The sequence below is a fragment of the Stylophora pistillata genome, chromosome 10, assembly GCF_964205215.1.
Source record: "Stylophora pistillata chromosome 10, jaStyPist1.2, whole genome shotgun sequence".
Taxonomy (NCBI): domain Eukaryota; kingdom Metazoa; phylum Cnidaria; class Anthozoa; order Scleractinia; family Pocilloporidae; genus Stylophora; species Stylophora pistillata.
In genome coordinates this window covers 20,759,001-20,783,637 of record NC_142528.1, presented here as the reverse complement: position 1 = coordinate 20,783,637, position 24,637 = coordinate 20,759,001, and the positions used below count along the sequence as shown (strand labels likewise).

Genomic DNA, 24,637 nt, shown 5'->3' with positions numbered 1-24,637 from the left:
GAAAACATAAAGGAAAATTTCATTGTATACCGAAGATTGTTTCAAATCAAGGAGAAGAACACAAAGAGCTAACCAGATAGCGAAGAACTCGTTGGATTTCTGCAGTTAGTCGAGGCGATACGAAGGAAAAGAGAGTGCTCGAGAGCGAACGCGTTCGCAGTCTACACTCTGTTTCAGGCAAAGCCGCTGCTGTTTGGGACAAATACAATGTTGACTGGGTGCCAACGGTAAACCTAGGCAAGCCGAGAGATTTACAGAGCAGCAATGAGAAAGATCTACAAAGAGAAGCAGTAGAATGTAGGGCCAAACGAGCAAAAGATCGAAGGAAACGTTCTTTGGAGCGCCAAGAAATGGAAGCGGCTAAGAAAAGAAAGGAGCTAGATAAAAGCGGATCAATTGTTCAGAAAATTGATTTTTGTATTGACTATTCATCTACTGGTAAGTTACTTTGCTATGAGCCTTCTTGCAGTAAAGATTTTTATGATGGCGAATGTGAAACGGTCGGTGAGACAACCTTACATATGGTCGAAAACTCAACTTCGACAGAGGACTTTCTAATAGTTTGCGAAGGCTCATCAAATACCGACACACAGATTGATGAATTCAACTACATGTTTACAAGCTCTGTTTATCGAGCTCCAGACGAAGGATTTTTTGATTCTTCAAATAAAATCCGTTTTCATACTGGATTACCCTCCTATGAAGTACTTATGGTAGTGTTTGAACATGTAGCTCCCCACGTTGCACGAAAACATAGCTCTACAATCTTAGGTGGCTTCCAAGAATTTGTTATGGTTTTAATGAAGCTTCGTTTGGATATGCCATTCCAAGATTTAGCATACCGCTTTGTGGTGTCCCTTTCAAGTGTTTCAAGGATATTTACTTCCTGGATAATTGCCATGGACTCCAGACTTTCTTGTTTCATTTATTGGCCTAAAAGAGACTAGTTATGGAAAACCATGCCAATGTGTTTTCAGTACACATTCGGACAAAAAGTGACTGTGATAATAGACTGCTTTGAAGTTTTTATTGAAAAGCCATCGAATCTACTGGCTCGAGCTCAAACATTCGGCTCATACAAGCACCACAATACCATCAAGGTACTCATAGGTATAACACCCCAAGGAACAATATCACTTGTCTCTCAAGCTTGGGGTGGGCGAACATCAGATAAGTTCATTGAAGAGAACTGTGGTATTTTAGATAAGCTAGTTCCTGGAGACACAGCAATAGCAGATAGAGGTTTTCACGATTTCTGAAAACGTGGGATTAAAAAATGGGAAGCTTGTCATTCCTGCTTTTACAAAAGGAAAGGCCCAATTAGATCCAGTTGATGTAGAAAGATCAAGAGGAATAGCTAGTGTCAGGATTCACGTTGAGAGAGTGATAGGGTTGCTGCGACGAAAGTATACCATATTGGAAGGTACACTACCTACAAAAGTTTTAAGTAGCACACAGAGCCAGGAACCTCTAATTGACTGAATATTAAGAGTTTGTTCAGCCCTTGTCAATTGTTGCCAATCTATTGTACCATTAGATTGACTTGACAATGAAAGCAATGATTGGAGGATGTTCCCTCAACGGAATTAATTATTAACGGACAATAGGCAAACTTTGATTGACACTTAGGAACAATTTACACTTTGATTGGTTTTAGTTTCCTGTCTAGTTATAGCACGTTTAGAAAAAATGTGAATCAGCCGCTTACCAGATACAGGAGTTTAAGTTCACCGAGTTCGGTAATTCAAGCCGCAGTTTCAGTTCAGTAGTTCATAGTTTATGGAAACCCGCCACAGAAGTAGGTTTGGTTTGAGTTTTCTACGGTAATTCTTTATTTATTTGCTAGGGATCTCAACTTAGGTGAATACCACAAATAACTGTTGTGAAATTTGTTGATTTCAGATGGAATAGTTATATCAATAAACCGTTGATTATCCGATATACGGTCGTTTCCGTAAACTTCAAAAGTTGTCGACTCGTCAGTGGTCCATTTCATTCGATTTCTCCGCTAACCTGAGGTCACGAGGAGTTCGACATGTCAGAGGCTCTTAAAGAAGCAAAGGTGACTCGCCGAAACGCGAAAGCAGCATTAACTAGGGCTCGAAAATCTCTTCATCACACAATTGAAAGCAAGCGTCCAGCTTCCGAGGCAAGAGAATCGCTTGATAAAGTAAAAGAAGCATATGAGAAGCTTATCTAGAGACACGAAGAATTTACGAAGTTAATCGATGATGATACAGAATTTGAGAAGGAAGAAAGTTGGTTTGAAGAGTGTCAAGAAATGTTTATGCGAATTGAAATTAGGTCAAAGGAGTACATTGATCAAACTATGGACAAAGTTAAGAGTAGTATTCCACCTACGACGAATGTATTATTCGATGCTAGTGAAAATCATCCTGGTTCAGTTACAGACAAAAGTAATGGAATGATTGGAATTCAGCTTGGCGGAAGTCAAAGCGTTAACACCTCCGTTGTAAATGATAAAGAAGATAGCCAAAATACTGTTGTTGATTCGTGCGGTTTCAAAATGGAAAAACCAAAAATGCCTAAATTTGTTGGAGATGTCAGAGAATACGCGATATTTAAAGCAGACTTCAAACATGCGATTGAATCAAAGTACAGCACGCGCGATGCCATCACTTTTCTTCGCACGTGCCTCCAAGGCAAACCGCTGGAATTAATTAAGGGAATCGGAACAGATTACAACGCAGCATGGGATTATCTCGATTCAATTTATGGGGACCCCAGAGTTGTTTCCGACACCATCATGCAAGATATAGTTAAGTTTAAGCCCTTACGAGACGACGAAGATGCTCGATTTTGCGAATTAGTTCATCTTGAAAAACGATGTTATAATACGTTGAAAGAAATTGGAGTACTAGGTGACATGGACAACAGTCATATGTTGTCACTTATTGAGAAGAAGATGTGTACCGATGACAGGAAGGTGTGGTCGAGAGAAGTGGAAAGAAACAGCGAGCCTGCTACCCCCTTCACCATTTGATGACGTGGATGACAACTGAGATGAAGTCCCGCATGCGAGCCACCACACCCCTCAGAACGAGCAGCACTCATCATACTGTTCATTACGTAACCAAAGGAAATGACGAACGAAGTAAAACCCCAAGTGACAAATGTTGGTTGTGTAAGAATTCGACTCATTGGCCGGATCAGTGCCTGAAATTTGCAGCATTAAATCCAGATGAGCGTTTAAGTGCCACCAAGGAAAATCACGCCTGCTTTAATTGCCTTAAAAGAGCGGGAAAAGAGCACAGAATGTCTAACTGTAGCAGAAGAAAGCAATGTACAGAAACTGTTCACGGTGCGCGATGCAAATATTACCATCATCCTCTACTCCACAAGAATACAGATGTTAGAGCAAGCATCTCCTCAGTCCTACATACCCAGGATGCACTACTCCCGATTATTTCGGCTGAAATAGGAGGGCAAGGATTATACAAGCGTGGCAATATACTTCTTGACTCCGGAGCTCAGTTAACCCTGATTCGTTCGGGGACAGCAGAAAGTCTTGGTCTTGACGGGAAGGAAGTCACAATTACCATCACCAAGATAGGCGGAGAAGAAGAACAAACGAGGACGAGGGAGTTTAAGGTCCAAGTAACCTCACTGGTCAACAAGAGAAGTTTCGTTGTAAAGGCAGTTGGAATTCCCCAAATAAGCGATGACATCGCCGGAATTTCTAAGGAGAATGCTGCAAAGGCGTCACTTTTGACGAAAGAGAAGATATTTCGAGGCTCTGGTCCAGTAGACCTCCTTATTGGAATAGACCACGCCCGAATGCACACCGGCGAAACGAGACAGTCAGAGCATCTGGTGGCCAGGAATTCACCGCTTGGATGGGTGGTATTCGGAGCGACAGCCAGCAAAGGCCAAGAAAAAGGTAGAGTATTTTTCGTCAACTACGCCGCTCCTGTTGATCTCTCAGAATTTTGGTCCACCGAATCCATGGGGGTATCAGCAAGATCCTGTGATTGCTCAATGGACAAGCTAACTCAGCTCGAACGAGAGGAAAAGAAAATAATCGAAAATTCTTGCAAGAAAGTGGGAAATCAATGGACGATTCCCTATCCGTGGAAAACAGATCCCAAACTTCTCCCCGACAACCGGTCCCAAGCTATGAAAAGACTAGAAGCAACAGAGCGTCGATTAATGAAAAATCAAGCAAATGCCAAGGCATATAACGAGGAAATGAAAGAGATGGAAGACATGAAATTCTCTAGAAAACTGACAAGAGCGGAATTGACAAAGTACACTGGCCCTGTACATTACATCTCCCATCATGCAGTTTTGAAACCAGAGAAAAAAAGCACTCCCCTACGAATTGTGTTCAACTCTTCCTCGGTATATCAAGGCCATCGCCTAAACGACTATTGGCTTAAAGGACCGGACCTACTGAACAACCTTTTTGGCGTCTTAATGCGCTTTAGAGAAAATCAAGTGGCTATTAGTGGCGACATCTCCAAAATGTACCACAGAGTGCTTATTCCGGAGCAAGACCAGCATGTCCATCGCTTCCTGTGGAGAGATATGGAAATCGATCGAGAGCCTGATACCTATGTGAAGACCGTTCTGACCTTTGGAGACAAGCCAGCGCCAGCCATGGCACAAATAGCCTTAAGAAAAACGGCAGAAGGAGGAACTGAAAGCCCACGTGCAGCAAAAACATTAAAGGAAAACAGCTACATGGACAACATCTTGGATTCCATGCAGACGGTGACAGAGGCAGCACAACTGACGTCTGAAATTGATGAAGTGTTAACCAAAGGTGGCTTCAGAATAAAAGAGTGGCGATCAAATAAAGATTTGAAGGGCACCGGTGAACGAGAAAGGGAAGAAGTGAACGTTATAAAGGGATCTGGCGAAGACAAGGTCTTGGGTATAGTATGGAACACTGCCGAAGACTCGTTCAAGTTCAAAGTGGAAACGGAAGTCATGAACAGCTTGAATACAACCAAATGGACAAAGAGAAGCATTCTTAGTCAAATAGCGCGAATTTACGATCCTGTTGGCTTTGCAGCATCTCTTCTGGTGTGAGCCAAGATTGATTTTCAAGAGCTATGGCAACAAGAATATGGATGGGATCGAGACCTCCCCACAGCAGTACATCAGAAGTGGTTCAGTCTCTTGAAGGAAATAAAAGAGCTCAATGAAGTTTCCTTCCCTAGAAGTTTGTCGCCGCGCCAACCTTCATATTCCCGACCGACACTTTGTGTTTTCGCAGATGCATCTCAAGAAGCATTTGGCGCATGTGCTTATATCAGATGGTCAATAGAGAATAAGGAATTTGATGTCAAATTTATAGCAGCCAAGTCAAGAGTGGCCCCTCTCGAACAAATCACGATCCCACGACTCGAGCTACAAGCAGCCGTATTGGCGTCGAGATTACAAGCCACAATCAAGGAAGAATCGCGTTTCGAGTTCGAAAAAACCTTCATGATTACCGACAGCGCCATCGTATTGGCATGGATACGCGGCAAGGTCAGACGCTTTAAACCGTTCGTTTCTAGCAGAGTTGGAAAAATCCAAAGTCAGACCGACCAAGCACAATTGAAGCATATTCCAAGCAGACATAACATGGCAGATGATGTTTCGCGTGGCATAACAGTTACGGAGTTGTCGGGAAGGTGGCAATCCGGACCAGATTTCTTACGCTTACCTGAAGAACAGTGGCCCCAGAGTGAGCTGGAACCAACCCAAGAAGAAGTAGACAAGGAGTGTAGGAAGACAATGAATGTAGGAGCAGTAGTATTCACGCCATCCATCATTGATGGCAATAGATATTCCAGTTGGAAGAAGCTAGTTCATGTGATATCATGGGTCTTCAGGCTGAAGAAAAACCTCATGGCCAAAATAAAGCAAACCCACGAGCCTCAACCATCCCAAGGGCCGCTAAATGCCCAAGAGTTAGAGGAAAGCAGAAGATATGTGATCAGGCAGGCACAGAGAAGCCTACAAAACCGCCTCCTAAAGAACGAGTTCAAAATGTTAAGTCCCTTTGTTGACGACGAAGGCATTATCAGAGTGGGAGGACGCGTTGACAAAGCAATCGTATCATACGAATCGAAGCACCCAGTATTGTTACCTCATGACCACAGTGTGTCACGCCTGATCATGCAAGACGCTCATCGATGCGGACATCCAGGTGTAGCAACGACAGTAGCCAAAACAAGAAAGAATTATTGGATCGTGCGAGGTCACGACCTTGCAAAAACGGTCAAGTTTAAGTGTGTCTTGTGCAGAGAAATGGAGCCGAGAGCAGAGACACAGATCATGGCAGATCTACCACAACATCGAACAGCACCAGGCACCCCACCGTTTCACTACACATCCTGCAATTATTTTGGCCCCTTCACGGTAAAAATTAACAGAAACAAGACAGTAATGCATTATGGAGTTATTTTTACATGCCTGAACACCAGAGCCATCCATCTGGAAATAGCGACTGACTGCACTACAATGCAATTCATGCAAACGCTTCGCAGGTTTTTCTCCATCAGAGGTTACCCCACTCTCATGATAAGCGACAACGGGATGCAGATGGTAGGTGCTCAAAGGGAACTCCGCAAGATGATTGAAGGATGGGACATAACGGCGCTTCAAGATTACTGTGCCGACAAAGGAATGCAGTGGAAGTTCACAACCCCAGGTGCGCCACACCAGAATGGTTGCGCAGAGTCCCTTGTGAAGAGCTGCAAGACTGCTCTAAAGAAGGCCATGGGAAGTCACACCCTTACGCCGTTTGAATTATACACTTGCCTATTAGAAATTGCTAATTTAGTTAACCAGCGTCCAATTGGTCGAGTACCGAACGATCCAGACGATGGAGCCTACTTATGTCCGAACGATATGCTGTTAGGCAGAGCGTCTTCTCAAGTCCCACAAGGCCCGTTTAATGAGACAAAAAATCCAAGGAAAAGAGTAGAGTTCATCCAACAGATTGTGAACTCATTCTGGAGAAGGTGGACCAGGGATGTCTTCCCCTTGTTAGTCCCACGGAAGAAGTGGAACTCAGACAGACGTAACGTTTGCCTGAACGACTTTGTCATGGTACAAGACAACAAGGCATTACGAGGAAACTGGATTACCGGACGTAATAGAAGTGTACCCAGGGCAGGATGGCAGAGTCAGAAACCTGAAAGTTAAAACACCAACTGGCGAATATTCAAGACCTATCACAAAGATAGCAGTAGTGCAACCAGCTGAAGGCTTTGAGTGAGATGATGGACGCTTTGTCCATCGGGGCGGAGGAAATGTTCCCTCAACAGAATTAATTATTAACGGACAATAGGCAAACTTTGATTGACACTTAGGAACAATTTACACTTTGATTGGTTTTAGTTTCCTGTCTAGTTATAGCACGTTAAGAAAAAATGTGAATCAGCCGCTTACCAGATACAGGAGTTTAAGTTCACCGAGTTCGGTAATTCAAGCCGCAGTTTCAGTTCAGTAGTTCATAGTTTATGGAAACCCGCCACAGAAGTAGGTTTAGTTTGAGTTTTCTACGGTAATTCTTTATTTATTTGTTAGGGATCTCAACGTAGGTGAATACCACAAATAACTGTTGTGAAATTTGTTGATTTCAGATGGAATAGTTATATCAATAAACCGTTGATTATCCGATATACGGTCGTTTCCGTAAACTTCAAAAGTTGTCGACTCGTCAGTGGTCCAGAGGACAAGATACTCATATATTCCTTTTTTTAATACAATTTATATATTTTGATGTTTTAAAAATATTTTTATGGCTAGTCTAGTTGTGCTTTTAATTACATTTTTTACAACCGTATGGATAAGTGAAACATTGTTCAAAAAGTCATTCTCATGCAGTCCCTTTCAATTATCAAGTGGAAAAAATGAAGCACTTAAGCATAATTAAGTTTTGCTTAAATCATTATTTGGCTATTCTGAAATGTTATCTTATCAATCCAGTTCTAACATAATTCTGAAAAACTTCCTGATACTTGTGCTTGAATTTAGAATATGAAACCATTTTGAATCAAAATGCTAATTTAGCTACATTTAGTGGCAAACAAAAAAAGTACATACGACTGCCTGATTTTGGCTTACACTAAATTGACATCAATAATTTCCAGTTTTTGCTAAGATTTAATTTTAGACATTATATTGAACACCATCAGCCCTTAATCCTTGTTTACTAATGTTATGGTTAAATTACTGTCAAATAATAATAAATGAGTGTGTTTTCATGAATTGATTTAACAAATGTCTTAAACATGTATTTGTAATATATATAAGATTTACTAACTGTTCCAAAACTAAAGGGGGAAGTGACAATAAGTACATTTATTGCAAAGAAGCTATGGCATATTTATGTTTTCACCTAATTAGTACAAGTACTGTACCTAGATATACATGTGGACATTGCTATCAAAACTCTATATTGACTGAACATGTATTTAACAATAATTTGTACACTTTTGGCAATGCAACGTAGAATTACAATATGTGACAATTGTTTTCCTACTACTCTGTATGGCAACCAAACATCAGAAAAAAGTCACAAGACATTCTTGCCTTTGCAGTAAATGGCACAATCTTATAAATTAGCTATTGTTATTATCTCTGTTACTAAATAAATGGAAACATGCTTATCCTGCCACTTTTGAAACAAGCTAACAAATGGGAGCGCATTCTTGGAACATCAAAAGTGACATGGCTGGGTTTGTAGCAAAAGCTAGACATGTTGCAAAGGCAACAGAAAACACACCACAATCACTGCCATTATTTTCTTGCTGCACAGGTACAGAATTAAGACTGATCAAATTCCAACCTAGTAGGTCATTTGTCTGTTCCTCAATCTCTTGGCAAATGGCATGATGAAATAAGCTATCATAGAGGTTAACTATGCCAGGGGTACATCCTATTGAGCTTACACAAACCCAGTGATCACTTCCAGTGTGTAAGATTTGAATAAATTCACCAGACTCTACATCCAAGTTTCTAACTCTACCCAAAATTGGGCGCTGAAAACCCCCAATTGATTGATTTTCTTGTTTTATGAGGACATGAGCATGCTGAATGTCCCCAGTAAGCCATCCAGTAGGATCTTTGATAATGTTATAGTCTGAGCTGTCTAACCTCTTAAGAGCACTGAATTTGTTGATGGAGCCAGTTGACACTTTCGTAATCTCAATATCACTGTCATCATCGTCATTATAGTCTGATAAGTTTGAAGCAACAGGTGACTCAGGTAATGAAGAAGCAGAAGTGGTAGTAGTGGTTTTCTTTCCACTGCAATCAGGACACAACCAGGTTGTTTTGGAATTGTTAGGCAGTCTTTTCAATCCCAAGCACCACAAATGAAAAAAATGTCCATTTTTACAGGTAGTGTTGTGGCACTCAACCAGCCTATCTTTAGTAGATGCTTTGCCATTACAAACACAAATAGTATTATATTTCATTGCAGCTTGATGGATTGTAGATTGCACTTTTTGGTTTGAGGCTTTCTTTCCTTTCTTATACTGTGAGTGCCTTGAAAAGACAACAAAGTCACAAAATTTTCTCTCAGGTAAGGTAAATAACTGCTGCTGTACTTGATAGTAATAATTATGGGTTCCTCTAAGCTTCAATTTTCCATTCACATTCTCAAGACAGAATGTTGATTTGTGACTATACTCCTTAAAGTTGCCATCCTTAATTGAAATAGGGCATTTCACTTCCCCACAACTCAACCCAACCCACAGCAATCACAAGAGACTAAAAAATCTGGTGTTGCATGAATATAAGGATACTCCTTGTTTATTGTAAGTTACAAAACGTTTCCCGCGTTTAGTCCTCGCGGGACTGGTGATCTACGTCATGTATTGTTGATATTATGGTATGGACCATGTGCTCGGACCTCCAGAAGTCAAAGTTCGGTCCTAAATGTTTGATTATTTTTTCTCATGAATGTTTTCTTTACGTTTCCTGCGAGTCCACAAATCTTGTGAGTATGTTGTCACTGTAGTATTTTCGTTTCGCTTTGTTTTGTTTACGTTTGTTTCCTTTTATGTACAGTCAAACCAGATCTTCGTAATTAAAACCTTATTCGAGTATTCAAGTCTACATTTATAAACAGTCCACATCTCTTGAGTTCAAAGTTTACATGTTGCTGTTTCATGACCTGTTCATAAGCTTTAATGGCAGATTCCTCATACTTACAACCATATTTAACTGATTTGATATTACGTTTGTACAAGTGAGGATAGCATACTGATTGTATGAGTGATTGTGAAGGCTGTGCAATATTATTATGGTAGGCAGCACCACAGACAGAGGCTCCAATTCGACCAGCACGATGTCTGAAGAACCCTGAACCCTTTGCTTGAGTCTTGGTATCTTGTTCAACAATTTCAATTTCTTCCTCAGAAATGTTAATTTCGACCTCTAAATACTTGTTCAACAGCTCTGTATACTTAAGATCTAAATTACATGGCTCCTAAAGATCAGTTACAACTGGTACATTGCGGCTCTTTGATACAAATTGATCAGCATATGGGTCAATTAAAGTTAACACTGCAGCTTTTGTTTCGCACTTAATGAGCCTTTCATAAAAATTAAACACCTCTTGTGCTGAAACAATTGTGCTTGAAGTGATCTTTTGTTTAACAGTCTTGTTTTGATCGAAGCATGTATCTTTGCCATCACAAGAATCGATCTTACTGTCTAGTTCTTCTTTCAGCTTTTTAGCTGAAAATTGATTTCCTTTGCTTTAGCATAGGCCACTTTGTCGACGTACATTGGAAGGAGCCACGTGCACTTAACTTGCGTTCAAGCTAGCTTCCCATTAATTCGCATGCAGCATTCTAGGTAAATAAGGAAACTGGCGATGTGAGAGCACGATTCAGCCAAACCTGCCTTACATCCTAAACAATGCGCAGAAAAAACTCTTCCATTTGTCCCATGTATAATCCAAATAGTTACAAGAGAGTCATTCATTCGTTGTGAATGGCGAACCTTTGCAACAACATGCTTTTCCTAAACCAGGTAACCTTTGACTGAAGCAACAAACCCGGATACCACTTGATTGTAAGCTTCTAGACTCTTGTAATTTTCAAACTGTTCGGTTGTGTAATAACTTGTCTCTAAAACCAAGAAACTAAACAAGTCCGACTGTTCAACCGAAGGTAAATTCTCTGCATCGAGCTGTTCTTCGGGGATCGTGACCGGATCAATGCCTATTTTCGCTATCTTTTCGATATATCGTTGCTATACATCATCCTTAAGAGACACAGCATACTTGGATAGAACTGGTACTGACATTTAAGATCATTTAGAAGCGATTTTTAACACACGAATAAAGAATTACTATAGAACTGGCCTTGCTTAGCATATATTTCACACCTCAGAGGGGCACAATAATGGCAGTCACGAATTTGCATGATTTTCGTGACGTCACATGCAAGTCACCAATAAACACTAATTATTAGCTACAGGCCAGCATAGCAGATGCTTCATTGACTTTTCACACACACAAGTAATCAGTTGGCATTTTTTTTCTGTAAAATGTTCATACACTATTGCTGTGAAGCAGGCTTTGAACACCAAAGCCTGGATAACATTCTCTGGCACACAAAAGTCAATAACCAGTTATTAAAAAGCACTGCTAGTGGAAAAATTGTAAAGGTTTTAGTATATTGTTAGACAAACAGATCCATATCCAACATCACTTCCACTTCCTCGTTGCTCTTGTTCAATAGCGACGATAACAGTTCTCAGGTCGGAAACGTTTTGCTGTCTTTTAAGGCCTCTACGGGCTAATATTCTTTTCAACTGTCGCAAACTGAGTTCCTCGTCATGCAGTAATAGAAGACATGAAAGTATTTGTGCGTGGTTGTATCCAATTTTAAAGTATTGCTCAATTAATTCAACACGAAAGTTCAAGGTCAAACCCGCCGCCATCTTTGCCCCGTCTACACAAACATAACCCAGGCTCTTGCTTTACAACAACTCGTCACGTAACTCGTCAAATAACTCGTCACGTAACTCGTCGCATAACTCGTCACATAACTCGTCACGTAACTCGTCACGTAACTCGTCAAATAACTCGTCAAATAACTCATCAAATAACTCGTCAAATAACTCGTCAAATAACTCGTCAAGTAACTCGTCACGTAACTCGTCACGTAACTCGTCACATCACTGATCAAATAATTGTGTTTGACGATGGCCCTTTGCGGGTTCCGTATGAAGAGGTACAACAAATCCAGAACATTGCTGTTCATTATGTCACTGGTACAAGGAAATATGACCATATTACTCCTGCCCTAGTACAACTTAATTGGTTGCTTGTCTCATATTGAATCATGTTTAAGCACCTTCTTTATGTCTAGAAATCATTGAATGGTCTCTGCCCCACAATATCCAATGGAACTCTTGCAACATCGCAAATAAACTAGATCTCTACACTCGAACCTTCACGACCTGCTGATGCAGCCAAACTGTAAAACTAAAACATATGGTGATAAAACTTTCTCTATATGCACCCCAAAGATTTGGAACACTATTCCGTCGGAAGTAAGACAATCCAGTACAGTATTGTCATTTAAGAAAAAACTCAAGACCTTCCTTTTAACTAATATTATTAAGAGTAACTCTTCATCATATTTTTAAGCCTTTAGTTTCTAGGTGTGTTGCTAGTTTTTTCTTTTCCAAGTTTTAAGAGCAAGTTTTATGGCTTTAGGATTACCAGTAATTTTGTAAAATGCCTCGCACTAGTAGTGGATGTGTGCGCTATAAAATGAACTATTATTATTATTCTTATTCTCACAATATTGATGAATAGTGCGTCCAACATCGTGCCAAATAAATTACTGTGTTTTCTATAGCTATATGACTCCAATATACACACATATACTGTAGGTATATGCTGACCAAGATCCTAACACATTCATGAGCCATGTGTCCTTCAAATTAAGTTCTTACAAGGTCTCTTAGCTACTGTGCTGATGATCAGACTAGACCTGACCTGAAAATCTGGACGAAAATCTTGTTCCATTACCCACCTACCTTTCTGAGCATGTGCTTTGAAAATAATGAGTAGTTTCTGAAAAATCTCTACACCAAAATGAAGCCTACTAAATTTCCAGCAAGTGAGGAGAAACTTCAGCCAAGGAGAGAGGAAAAAAAGGGCAGGAGAAAGAGAGAAAAGTAAAAGTCTTAAGTGGGGCCTTACTTTTCAACCCAAGAAATTTCGAAATTTTGCTTTCTGCGCGTGCCCGAGATTTTCAGACCGCCATTTTGCATTTGGATCGAAAGGCCGTCGAGTGTACAAGCTGTCAAGGGGTTTTTGGTAAGTTTGAGCTTTTAAAACCACAACAGTGACCCGAAATCTGCTCGACTAGCTTCAAAACACAGTTTTCCAAAAAAGCTGCGGCCATTAATGGGTTAAGAGGATCGTATAGAATGATACAACACTCCTGCAGAAAAAAATCGAGAAGCAATTAAAGCACCATCTCTCATCAGTTCTCCTCCTATGAATAAAGGCCACTCAGAACTGTCTGTCATTGTGATTGTAGACAAGGGAGGAAATTTGATTTTCAACAACTTTGACTTTAAGTTACAGGTGCTTGGTATGACTGAAGAGCATCCCACACATAATGATTAGATTTCCAGTGTGTTTCACACCCATCTGTTGAAAACCATGTTTCAGGAAACCACTTGTGTTTGGGGACAGCCACTTTGATCATTGTTTTTGCAAGTTTGGTGGCTCCTAAGGAGCTGTTGTTGCTCGTAAACATAAGATTGTTTTTTGTTTTTTTTTGCTGTAAGTGGCATTAAACCTTCCACAAGACCCATTCAAATAATAATAATAATAAACTTTATTAATATGTCATATCAATAGCAGTTTCCCACTAAATAAGGATACCTAAACTAAACTAATCTAATATATATAAACGCACAAAATATACAATTCTACCCCGTATAGTTGACCCTATATATATGTACTAGCCTACCCTGTGTAATTAAAATTACCTAAAAGATTAGAAATACAATACTGATAATATAAAATATTAAGATTTACATGAGATACAGCTCTTGCAATTGTCCGAGGAGATTAAACTTTGTATATGTAATGTATGCAAAGCACTTTTAAATTCTTGTAGCGTTTTTACTGTTCTTGTTTTTCCATCTAACTTAGACCAAATTACTACACCTAAGTACCAAAGGGAATATCCATTCCACTGCAAATCTGTTTACAGTGTCTCCCCCCTGCTAGACATATCACCAGTACTCCACCACATGACAGAAACATACGAAACTCTCAAGAAATTTGCAATGAATGGAAAGTTACTTGTATCAAATATCCCTTCTCCTGATCAAATGGTCTGGTGTACTGAGCTAGAAACAACCCAACCAACAACCTAAAGATTTCCTCATGTTTAATGTTAAATCTGACAGGAATGAACAAAATAGTGCTTGAACAATACCAGAGTGAGATCAAACACAAGTCTAAGTCAGTACATATGATGTCCATACTATTACCGGTACAAAATTAATATAGGTAAGGATTCAAATTATTCTCAGTTTTCATGTAAGTGAGTTTGCAGGGGCGTACATTCAATGATGCCACCAATATAAAAAAAAGCTTTCACAAGACTTTACTTGTGATTTCTTTAGATTTCTTTCCAAAAAGCTTTTTTCAAAAATTTGATTTAGCAACCTTGGATTACAGCTTATCTACTAGTGCCGCTTATATGCCAGTGTTTACAGTATGTTTTATATTCAAAATTTGAAAGAGTTCCGCAAGTTTCTGTCAGATCTTTTTAGTTGCAGAATTCATTTGCTAGAAGTTGTTATTATCATGTTTACACAGTCAGAGAATAGTCAGTCTTTCCAATCTCCTGTTATGACTTCTGGCTCTTGACTACCCCAGTGCTACTGACAAAAGTTAGTACTTTTGCAAAAGATCTGACATGGCCACCCTCCCAACAATGTTATTCTTTGAGATTAATGGCAATCTTTATAGTTTTTATTCTCATTTAAGGTGTTAGAATATTGCATTTCTGTTCCCTCAGCAGGTTTTTGCATAATAATCTTTTTTCCATAAAATAAATCATAGAACTCTTTATAACGAAAAAAGGAATTTCTATCCCTGATGGAGTGCTATAAGATCATATTCAGTCTGAATGGTCTACATTTCAGTGATTACTTTGAACTGTGCTGGAGCTCTAAGATGAGATCCAACCATTCACATAAGATACAAACTGAACTCGCAAAATTAAACTGTTTTAATTTTTCCTTTTTTGTTAAGGTAATCAAGTTTTGGAACATACATACATACATATCTTTATTTGATAAGTAGGTTGATATATAGACCTTACATCACAAAATGGCTTGAGTTTTCTTCTGAACAAAAAAATTATCCATACAACCCACCTCTGAACTTAGTGCTTGATTTTTTAGTTCAAATGCACAAGAAAGGCTTGGAATATACAACTATTAACACTGCTCGGAGTGCTTTGTCAGCAATTATCTTACCTCAAGATAACATCAACATCGGAAACCACCCGGTAGTTTCGATATTCATGCGGGGCATTTTCAAAAATAAACCACCACGCCCTCGCTACCAGACCACTTGGGATGTTGACAAGGTTCTGACTTACCTTTCTTCATTGGATACAGCAAGCAATTTAACTCTGAAACTTTTGATCCAGAAGCTTATAATGCTAGTAGCACTAGTCTCTGCACAACGAGGTCAGAGCCTCCACATGATGGACTTAGACTTTATGAAGGAAAATGACTCAGTGTTTTAATATCTCGTTGGATATGCCAAGTGATGTTCGATGCTGGAATAGATTTAAGTGTTTTCAAGCCCCATAGTGTCCGTGCAGCAGCAACTTCAAAAGCCAAAGCTGCATCTGTTCCCTTGCAAGACATTCTAGAGAGGGCTGGATGGAGCTCCTCCAGAACTTTTGACACATTTTATAACAAACCATTAAAAGAGAACCCCTCTTTTGACATAGCTGTACCAGACACAGCTGCTTAAGACTTATTCTAAGTTATGTTGAAAAGGCATCTATAAGCTGTTATAACTAAAGCAATTACACAGCTAATTTTATTGTGTTTCTTTAGTATCATGTTATCCAATTTATGGTTGCATTTGTTTTACCATTAAAACAGACTTTATTACTTGTTATATAATTTTTGTGGGCTCTCATCTGAATGCATGACTTTAAAATCTCATGGGATCCCTTTGCAGAATTCTGACGAAATAGAATTTGAAAATTAAACGAGACTTTACTGGAAGTTGAAGTTTGATTGAAATTCTATTGAGTCACAATCTGCACCAAGGGATCACATACCCACCCCCTCTTTGCAAAAGATGCTTTTGTACCCTACCCTCATCGCTTTATCATAATATTATAGTTAGGTACATATATAACACAGTACCCTACTACAGGATACATTGCCGATGCATTCATAATCGAGCTTCAAAAACTGACGTGCACATGCGTGCTGCAATCTCATGTGATCCCTTGGTGCAGATTGTGATTCAGTAGAATTTCAATCAAACTTCAACTTCCTGGTAAGTCTCGTTTAATTTTCAAATTTTTGATAATTTCTGTCACACAATTTCCTGTTTTCAAGTACTTTGCTTGTTTCCTAATTTTGTACCGAATTATATTCATCTCTGTGTTACATTTTTAAGCTTGTTATATCATTTAGCTTATCATAGCTTTGTTTCCTTATTTATTGTTTAGTATGACTTGTTCCCATTTTCTTTATACTGTTGCATTCATTTGCTTTGCAATAAACTTATAAATCTTCCCTCGGGTCTCTCGTTCTTACATTGATCGATTTTGGCCGTCTTACATATGTATCAGTCTAGCAGCTCTAACATGTATCATTTCTAGTTCTTTAAGCTTAGTACCAGACCCCCATATCACAATTCCATATAAGACACTTGGGATAACTGTCTTAAAGTAAATAGTTTTTAAAACAGATTTGGGTAAAAAACTTATACATCTCAGCATTTTAACTTTCATGTGAAATGAAGAAAAAGTTAATTTGATATGTTGAGACCAAGATAATTTGTCATCGATTGTAACTCAGAGGTACACAGAGGAGGGTACATACCGAATGATGTCCTCACCCCACTTCAGAGGTTTCATAGGACCTATGAAGGGCTTAGTGCTCAAAATCATCACTTTGGATTTACCTTCGTGGACAACCAGTCTGTTCTTAAGACTCTAGGTATTAACCTGGTCTAAGACTTCTTTTAAAATTATGACAATATCGTCAACAGAATTCCCTATAACATAAATTGTAGTATTGTCTGCCTACACTATAATTCCCCACTGCTCACGTGATCCGGTAGGTCATTAACATAAGTAGCAAACAGTTTAGGGCCTAGCAAAGATCCTTGAGGAACTCCAACTCTAACAGGTTTTAGATCTGATCTAACATTATTAACCTGAATCCTTTGCATAAGGTTGGTGAGATAATCATTGATCCAGCTCCACGTATCACGCGATACACTCTGATGATGTACATCGACTCTGATGAATAGTTGTAGTCAGTAGAATGTTTTTAGCCTAGTTCAAGTAAAATCAGCTATGAGCCAATGCAATTATCTCCATAGCAGAGCCATTAAATCTAACTCACCGCACCTCTGGTCATGTCACAAGAAGCTTAAGAACAATGTTAACAGAGAAATACAAAAGTGCAAAGCGGAGTACTATTCAAACCTAATATCCGTTAACAAGAGCAATCCAAGTGCACTGTGGAAAACCTTGAATGAAGTCACATAATGTAAACAGAGCTCTCCAATCTCTTGTATTGAAGCCGATGGCGAAGCACATTGTGACAATCCACCTATTGCCAAAATCTTACATATTCACTTCTCTACAATTGGTTCAAAGCTCGCAATGAAACTAACATCCTTCACTACCTTACCATCTCCTCCTGCAAGGTCTACTGATTTACCAAAGTTTGTTTTCAAATCAATCACCGAAGAGTTCGTATGCGATCAACTTAAACAACTTAGAACTAACAAAGCAATTGGTCTAGACAATATTAGTACTTGCCTTCTGAAAGACTTGGCTAGTGTAATCAGTAAATGTCTCACAAAATTGTTTTATCAATCTTTGGTCACTCGTTCCTTCCCTTCCTTATGGAAGTTTGGAAAGGTATCTGCCCTCTTAAAAAAAGGCAACGCTGTGACCCAAACAAATTACAGGCCAATAACTGTGCTACCTACGTTGAGTAAGGTTCTGGAGAAGGAAATACATAACCAACTCTACTATTTTCTCAAGGAAAACAAGATCATTAGCTCCAAACAATTTGGTTTCGACCTAAACTATCAACTAATACAGCTTTGACACACTTTACAGATAACCGTACTTCTGAACATGGACTCTGGTCGTCTTATAGGAGCTGTTTTCTTCGATCTCTCGAAAGCGTTTGACACAGTTGACCACAACCTTTTACTTCATAAGCTTAATTCGGTTGGACTCACAGATGATACTCTAAATTGGTTCCAGTCATATCTCACAAACAGAAAACAAAGGACGTCTGTTGGAGATGCACTCTCTGTTGCTGCACCAATAACTGTTGGGGTCCCACAAGGAAGTATATTAGAACCACTTCTTTTCCTTATCTACGTTAATGATTTACCATCATGTCAGCTTGCCAGCGAAATTATTCTTTACGCTGATGACACTGTAAATTATTACTCTTCGACTAATCTATCTGAACTTGAAAGTAAGTTAAATTTAGATTTGACTACAGTTTCCAACTGGTTTTCGAGTACTCTGTTGCCGCTAAACATTTCTAAATGCAATTTCGTTCTTTTTGGTAACCCACGGAAGCTTAAACTAGTTCAATGACGTCTCTCTTAAATTAAATTCCACTGCTATTGATAGGTTGACTCACTTAAGTACTTGGGAGTTGTTATAAACCAAACTCTGTCTTGGTCTGCGCACACTGATACCATCAGTACAAAGATCAATCAAAGGATTGGAATGATAAAGAGAATACAAGGCAGCCAAGGTCCTGCTTAATTTGCCACCAAGAAGTTTATCAACAGAGGCACTGGATCGTTTGGACCTAAAGCCCCTCTCAAAGAGATGACACTTCCATCGCTGTGTTATGATGCAAAAATATCTATTAGGGGAAATTGATTTTAAATTTGACATCAGACACAATAGTAGTTTTCATTCTCATCTAACTCGCAGAAGCAATGATTTACATCTTCCTCGCATGCATACTAATTGGGGCAAGCAAACTTCGGTTTATCAAGCCTCTAAGGACTGGAACAACTTAGACAATGACATTGAAAACAGCAAATCATTGTCCCTCTTTAAGGCAAAGCTTAAAAGTTTGTAACTAATGCGCTATCTTATTGTAATATCAAATTTTTCCTAGCTAATTTTACTTTATTATTTGCAGGGCCCCACTGAAAACCTCCGACGCGAGTGGGCTCCCTGGATAAATATCATTATTATTATTATTATTATTATAAAATGATTGGTCAGTTTTGCCGTGGTGTTATTGGCTGTAAGACTCAAGTGGCTTAAGTTGGTTGTGATTGGTCTGTTTCGATCCATTAGTAAAGTTCGGCCTGGATCAAAAAAGACAACAGCTCCTTTGATGTCACCATGGGTAGCTATGACGGCGCAGAAATTTGTGAATTAATAGGTCTATTTATCCTCAGTGGTTTATGTAACACCTATGGAAAAGAATGTATCGGACTGTATAGAGACAACGGTCTTGCCATATTCAAAAGCATCTCCGGACCACAAGCCGAAAGAATTAGAAAGGACATCACTAGACATTTCAAGAACAACAGACTCAGCATCACCATGCAGACCAACTTTAAAATTGCCAACTGCCTCGATGTCACATTTAATCTCAACAATGGAACCTACTACCCTTACAGAAAGCCTAACAACCAGCCGCTATACATAAGCACAAAGTCAAACAACCCTCCCAACATAATCAAGCAACTACCTAGCTCCATCAGTCGCAGAATATCGGACAACTCCTACAACGAAGACGAATTCAACAAAGCTAAGACGCTATACGACACTGCCCTCAATTCCAGTGGATATACGGAAACCCTAACCTACAACGGGCACAGACAGACCACCCGACCCAGAAGAACCTGACAAAGAAACATTATCTGGTACAACCCTCCTTTCAGCAACAACATACAAACAAACATTGGCAGAACATTTCTTAGTCTGGTATCAAAGCATTTTCCAAAACACCACAAATACCACAGCTTATTCAACAAGAACAATGCCAAGGTCAGCTACAGTTGTATGGAGAACATAGGATCAATCATTAAAAAACATAACAAGAAAATACTGTGTAACAACAACAACAATGGAAGCCTTTGAAACTGCAGATCTAAAGAACAATGCCCACTCAACAACAATTGTCTGTCTTCCAGCGTTATCTATAACGCACAAGTCGCCACTACAGATAGCAAAGTGACCCCAAAGAACTACATTGGATTGACTGAAGGTACTTTTAAACAAAGATTTAACCAACACAAGGTCACATTCCAAGACAGAAAATACACTTACAGCACTGAACTATCCAAATACATCTGGCAACTGAAAGACAACTCTGTAAATGTCAGCATAAAATGGTCCATCATTACAAGAGCCAGGCCTTACAACAACACAACAAAAAGATGCGACCTTTGCCTTACCGAAAAATTCATGATTCGATTTCGTCACCACTGCCATAGGGATCCCATGAGATTGCAGTACACACGCACACGTCAGTGCTTTCGCCTCGTGCTGTTGGGAAAGAAGCAAAACTTCTCACTCTTGCGATATCATTTCAATTCACATAGAAAAACTCCAAGTTCATAGGAAATACCTGGCGAACCACCTTTAATTCAAAGAAAATGACCAAAAATCAAACAATAGACGATCCAACTACCTTCACTAGTCGAAACGAGGGAGAGATGATGCCCTGTTGACAGGAATCTTGCAAGGTCTTCAAGCCTCGATCTTACAGCTGACTCAAGCTTCCCTATCACAAACAGAAGCCTTCAACAACCTCAAAGAAGATCTCTTACTACTGCCTGAACCACAGGCAGAACAGCATTCAGACAGAGAGGAGCCAAACCAAGGCGGTGATGACCCAATGACCGCCATGAGGGCTTTGCTCAACACGAGCAAAGACGGCCATGTGGTGAACTCGGCCAATGGTGAGGATCTTAGCCCCACCCCAGCGGACATTATTGATAGCCTGACTCAGGCTTTCAAGTCCAAAACAACAAAATCTCCAGCTATCGACACCAAAATTGCATCTTTAATTGACAATATTCTGACTGGAGACTTGCTCACGGAAATGGCGAAAGAAAAAAGGAGAGAGAGATCCTCCGCCCAAAAATTGCAAATACCTTCAAGCTATTACCATTAATGAGGAAATTTGGGACCTCATGCCCAGAAGGAACAGGTCAATTGACTTAGCCTACCAGAAAGTACAAGAGCCACTCGTTGAGGGCTTATTAACATTGGCAATTTTGTCAGACCACCTTGTGAAAGACGTTCAGTCTTCCAAGACCACAAACACACATGAAGTTTTAAACCAAGTCATGGATGCCATTGCTATACTTGGAAATGCCAACTGGAGGCTAAACATGAGGAGGCAAAGGATTACAAAGCCTGAAATAAACCCGCCTTACACCAGGCTCTGTAAAGAAGACATAACCTTCACAAAAACTCTTTGGAGATGACTTATCAAAGCATCTCAAAGAGATGACAGACGCCAAACGAGCTGGGCAGCAAATGCAAAAGCAACCTGGCAAATGTAACCTGGCAAAAGCTACAAATCAAGAGGTCACCGACCCAAGCCTTATGACAGACCACCAACCAGCTCAACCCATACCTGGCATGGAAACAGCCAGAAAAACTACAAATGCCCTATTTTTAGGATACGGCCAGGCATCCATCCACACGACCAATCAGAAGAACAACCAGACAGCAACAACCAGAAAACAGTATTGTACTGTATTGTAGACCTGTGAAATTGCCTTCCACTACACATTAGAATGATTGAGTCTTTCTCATCATTTAAGAACAGTATTAATAAATTTTATCATAACAAATTTAATGCAAATAATACATTTTTATAATTAATTAATAATTATTGTGACATTAATTATACTATTTGAGCTACTATGCAATATATTATATGTAATATTTTTTTACGTTTAATTGAGGCAGTTTATTTTTATAAGGAATCTTTGAATTCTGTATAAACTGACCTAATTATTCAGATCTTGTGAATTTTTTTTTAGTTGTATTATGTTAAGATCTGTATAATGAAAGTTGAGTAAATAAAACACAGTAACACAACAGGTGATTGATGCTAATTATAATGGCTCACAAACAGGCGTCAATAAAGATGACCTACATGAAAAGTGCATGAACTTTCAGGCAGGCCAAGTGAGTAACTTCTCACAAAACTGGGAGTTGCTGACCAGTGACCAAGTGATCTTGGATGCCATAACGCATTATCATATTGAGTTTGAGCTGGATAGGCCAATCCAAAGTAGAGAACCACACAATATTCGTTGTTCTTCAAATGAGAGAAACTCAGTAAGTATGGAAATCTCCAAACTTCTCTTAAAGGGGTGTTGGAACCAACACAGAGTCCCAGGTGACTTCTTATCCAACATTTTTGTAAGACCGAAAAAGGATGGTTCTTTCAGAGTGATACTAAATTTAGAACCTCTACACATAGTTAATCGAGGGGACTGGTTATGAAAGCCGGCGAACTTCAAAGGACCGGCCTATTGTTTGGGTTTTGAGGTTGAGATGCACCGTCACGTGACATTGACCGTGCATCTAAAAACAACATGGCGGACGCGTGTGATGACATGTTCTTCTTTGGAGACGATTTAGAGGCAATTTTAGGAGTTTTAGAAGAAGAAGAAGACCTTGATGAGCACTTCAGAGAAGCAGCTGCTGATGTAAGCTATAGAATCTGTTTTAATAGTTAAAATATAGCCTAAAAACGTCAAAAAGGAAGATTGAACATGAAGGTCGAACAGACTAGCTTTCGACATCATGCTTTCGATCAATCACTCTTATTTCGGGCTCTATTTATAAACCATTTCTTGCCTAAACGTTATTTTATCAGCTGTTGATTTAAAGATGATTTATGAACCTAAGTAGTGTGTGATGTTGATCGTGAATTTGGTTTTGCAGGTTCACCCACTGAGCGTCACTTGCCCTCATTGTCCAAAGAAATGCAAGAGTAAGAGCGGACTGAAACGTCACATCACTGTTAAACACAAAGATAAAACAGAAGAAACAGAAGAAACTGAGACAGACAAACCAGAAAATCGAGATCTATTAACTGTGGAAACGTATGCAAGCATCGTTGGCAATGCTAAAGTGAAACTTAGAGACAGCAAAATTTATCCAAAGGTAAACAGAGACGAGATATGGTCCTACAACTGCAACACTCTACAATCTTCAACACCTAAATTTTCTGAAATTCAGGGGCTTTATATTCAATTGGCAAAGTCTGGAAATGCAGAGAGGTTTTATGCAGCCTTTTACGCTAGCATAGTCTTGCATGCTTCGAGCCATTTTGTAGGATTATCAAGAAACTCTGCTACATTACTTTGTTCAAAAGTGGCCGACTGCCTTTTAACACATAGCAAAGAAAAAGCAGAAACTCACACATGTGAACCATTGACGAAATTATCTGATAAAGAGAAGTCAGGGTTACAGTATATACTTCTCCTACCAAGCTTCCTCTGGTTCCCAAAATACTCCTCAAGGGGATCTTGGCAAAAGCGCTCAGTGAGCACATATTCCATCCCTTCATTAAGTAGAAACTTTGTAGCCTCTACAACTGAATGAACTGTGATTTTCAAGCCTTCGTAGGTTTGCCAAGAGAGAAACATCTTGCTCCTTGCATTGTTGGTGTACTCACCAGGACGATTGGCCACACTCTCTCTCCAATTTCTCAAATAACCAAGGAAATCATTGGTTAACCAGGCAAACCGTTGATCATTCACTGATGAATATGGCTTGAGAAATGGCTTTCTTTTACGCACATGCTCATGTTGGTTGCGAACATTCAGACAATCAAAGAAGTTGTCCATCATTTCGCACAATTTAGATGTTGACTGCGCTTCGAGGTGGACGCACATTTACTGGTGTTGTGAAGCTACGCTTCGGCATGTTTACTGTTGGCAAGGCACCAAACTTCGGTTTCTTTTTCTGCATCTTTTCAGATTGAACTAGAGTAGAAACAATCACAAACAAACAGAATCAGAATATAACGTTTGAAGTTTATCAAAGCTCAAGTTAATTGATAAGCTATGCACCTAAGCACCGCGCAGATTATGTCTAGGATCGCGTGTAGTTAAACTTATAAGATTGCATTTAATACTTACAAATCTCAATATCCTCGGGCCTAAAATGGTTTTCGCACGTAAAGACACGATCATTGTCGATCTGGCGCTTGAAATCTTTGTCTACAACGCGTGTTTTGGTCAATTCGTTTAGCCAAAGTTCTCGCCATTTCTTGTATTCAGCATTGCGAGGGGCAGGAAGTTTCCAGATGCCGATTCCTTTCGTTTTGCGGGACGAGCCGCAACCAAAAACAGAGCAGTTATCTCCGGGCATTCCTT

At 39.5% G+C, this 24,637-nt stretch overlaps 2 protein-coding genes and 2 pseudogenes across 2 annotated transcripts in view; 3 read left to right on the top strand and 1 right to left on the bottom strand.

The window, feature by feature from the left end:
* Positions 1 to 1,954: 1,954 nt before the first annotated feature.
* LOC148722187 (uncharacterized) lies at positions 1,955 to 5,067 on the top strand (annotated as a pseudogene).
* Positions 5,068 to 5,099: 32 nt separating this feature from the next.
* Positions 5,100 to 7,641, top strand: LOC148722186 (uncharacterized; annotated as a pseudogene).
* Positions 7,642 to 13,823: 6,182 nt separating this feature from the next.
* Positions 13,824 to 24,637, bottom strand: part of LOC148722184 (uncharacterized) — an 11,037-nt gene continuing 223 nt past the window's right edge. The window contains exons 1-2 of the mRNA XM_088734621.1: positions 24,401 to 24,637; positions 13,824 to 24,244 (exon numbers count right to left, since the gene is read on the bottom strand). The exon at positions 24,401 to 24,637 is cut by the window's right edge and continues 223 nt beyond it. Of these exons, the coding sequence (XP_088590747.1) occupies positions 24,120 to 24,244; positions 24,401 to 24,637 (362 nt within the window). The 3' untranslated portion in view covers positions 13,824 to 24,119. The remainder of the gene's footprint in view (positions 24,245 to 24,400) is intronic.
* Positions 22,829 to 23,861, top strand: LOC148722185 (uncharacterized). Its single transcript, XM_088734619.1, has 2 exons — positions 22,829 to 22,960; positions 23,199 to 23,861. Exons 1-2 carry the CDS (start codon positions 22,847 to 22,849, stop codon positions 23,859 to 23,861), a joined length of 777 nt encoding a protein of 258 aa, XP_088590745.1. The 5' UTR covers positions 22,829 to 22,846.

Excerpts from the sequence above, each read along its gene's own strand:
- LOC148722185 (XM_088734619.1), top strand. The coding sequence starts at position 22,847 with ATGGCGGACGCGTGTGATGACATGTTCTTCTTTGGAGACGATTTAGAG. Across the intron at positions 22,961-23,198 it reads TCAGAGAAGCAGCTGCTGAT|GTTCACCCACTGAGCGTCAC; the intron begins GTAAGCTATAGA and ends TTGGTTTTGCAG.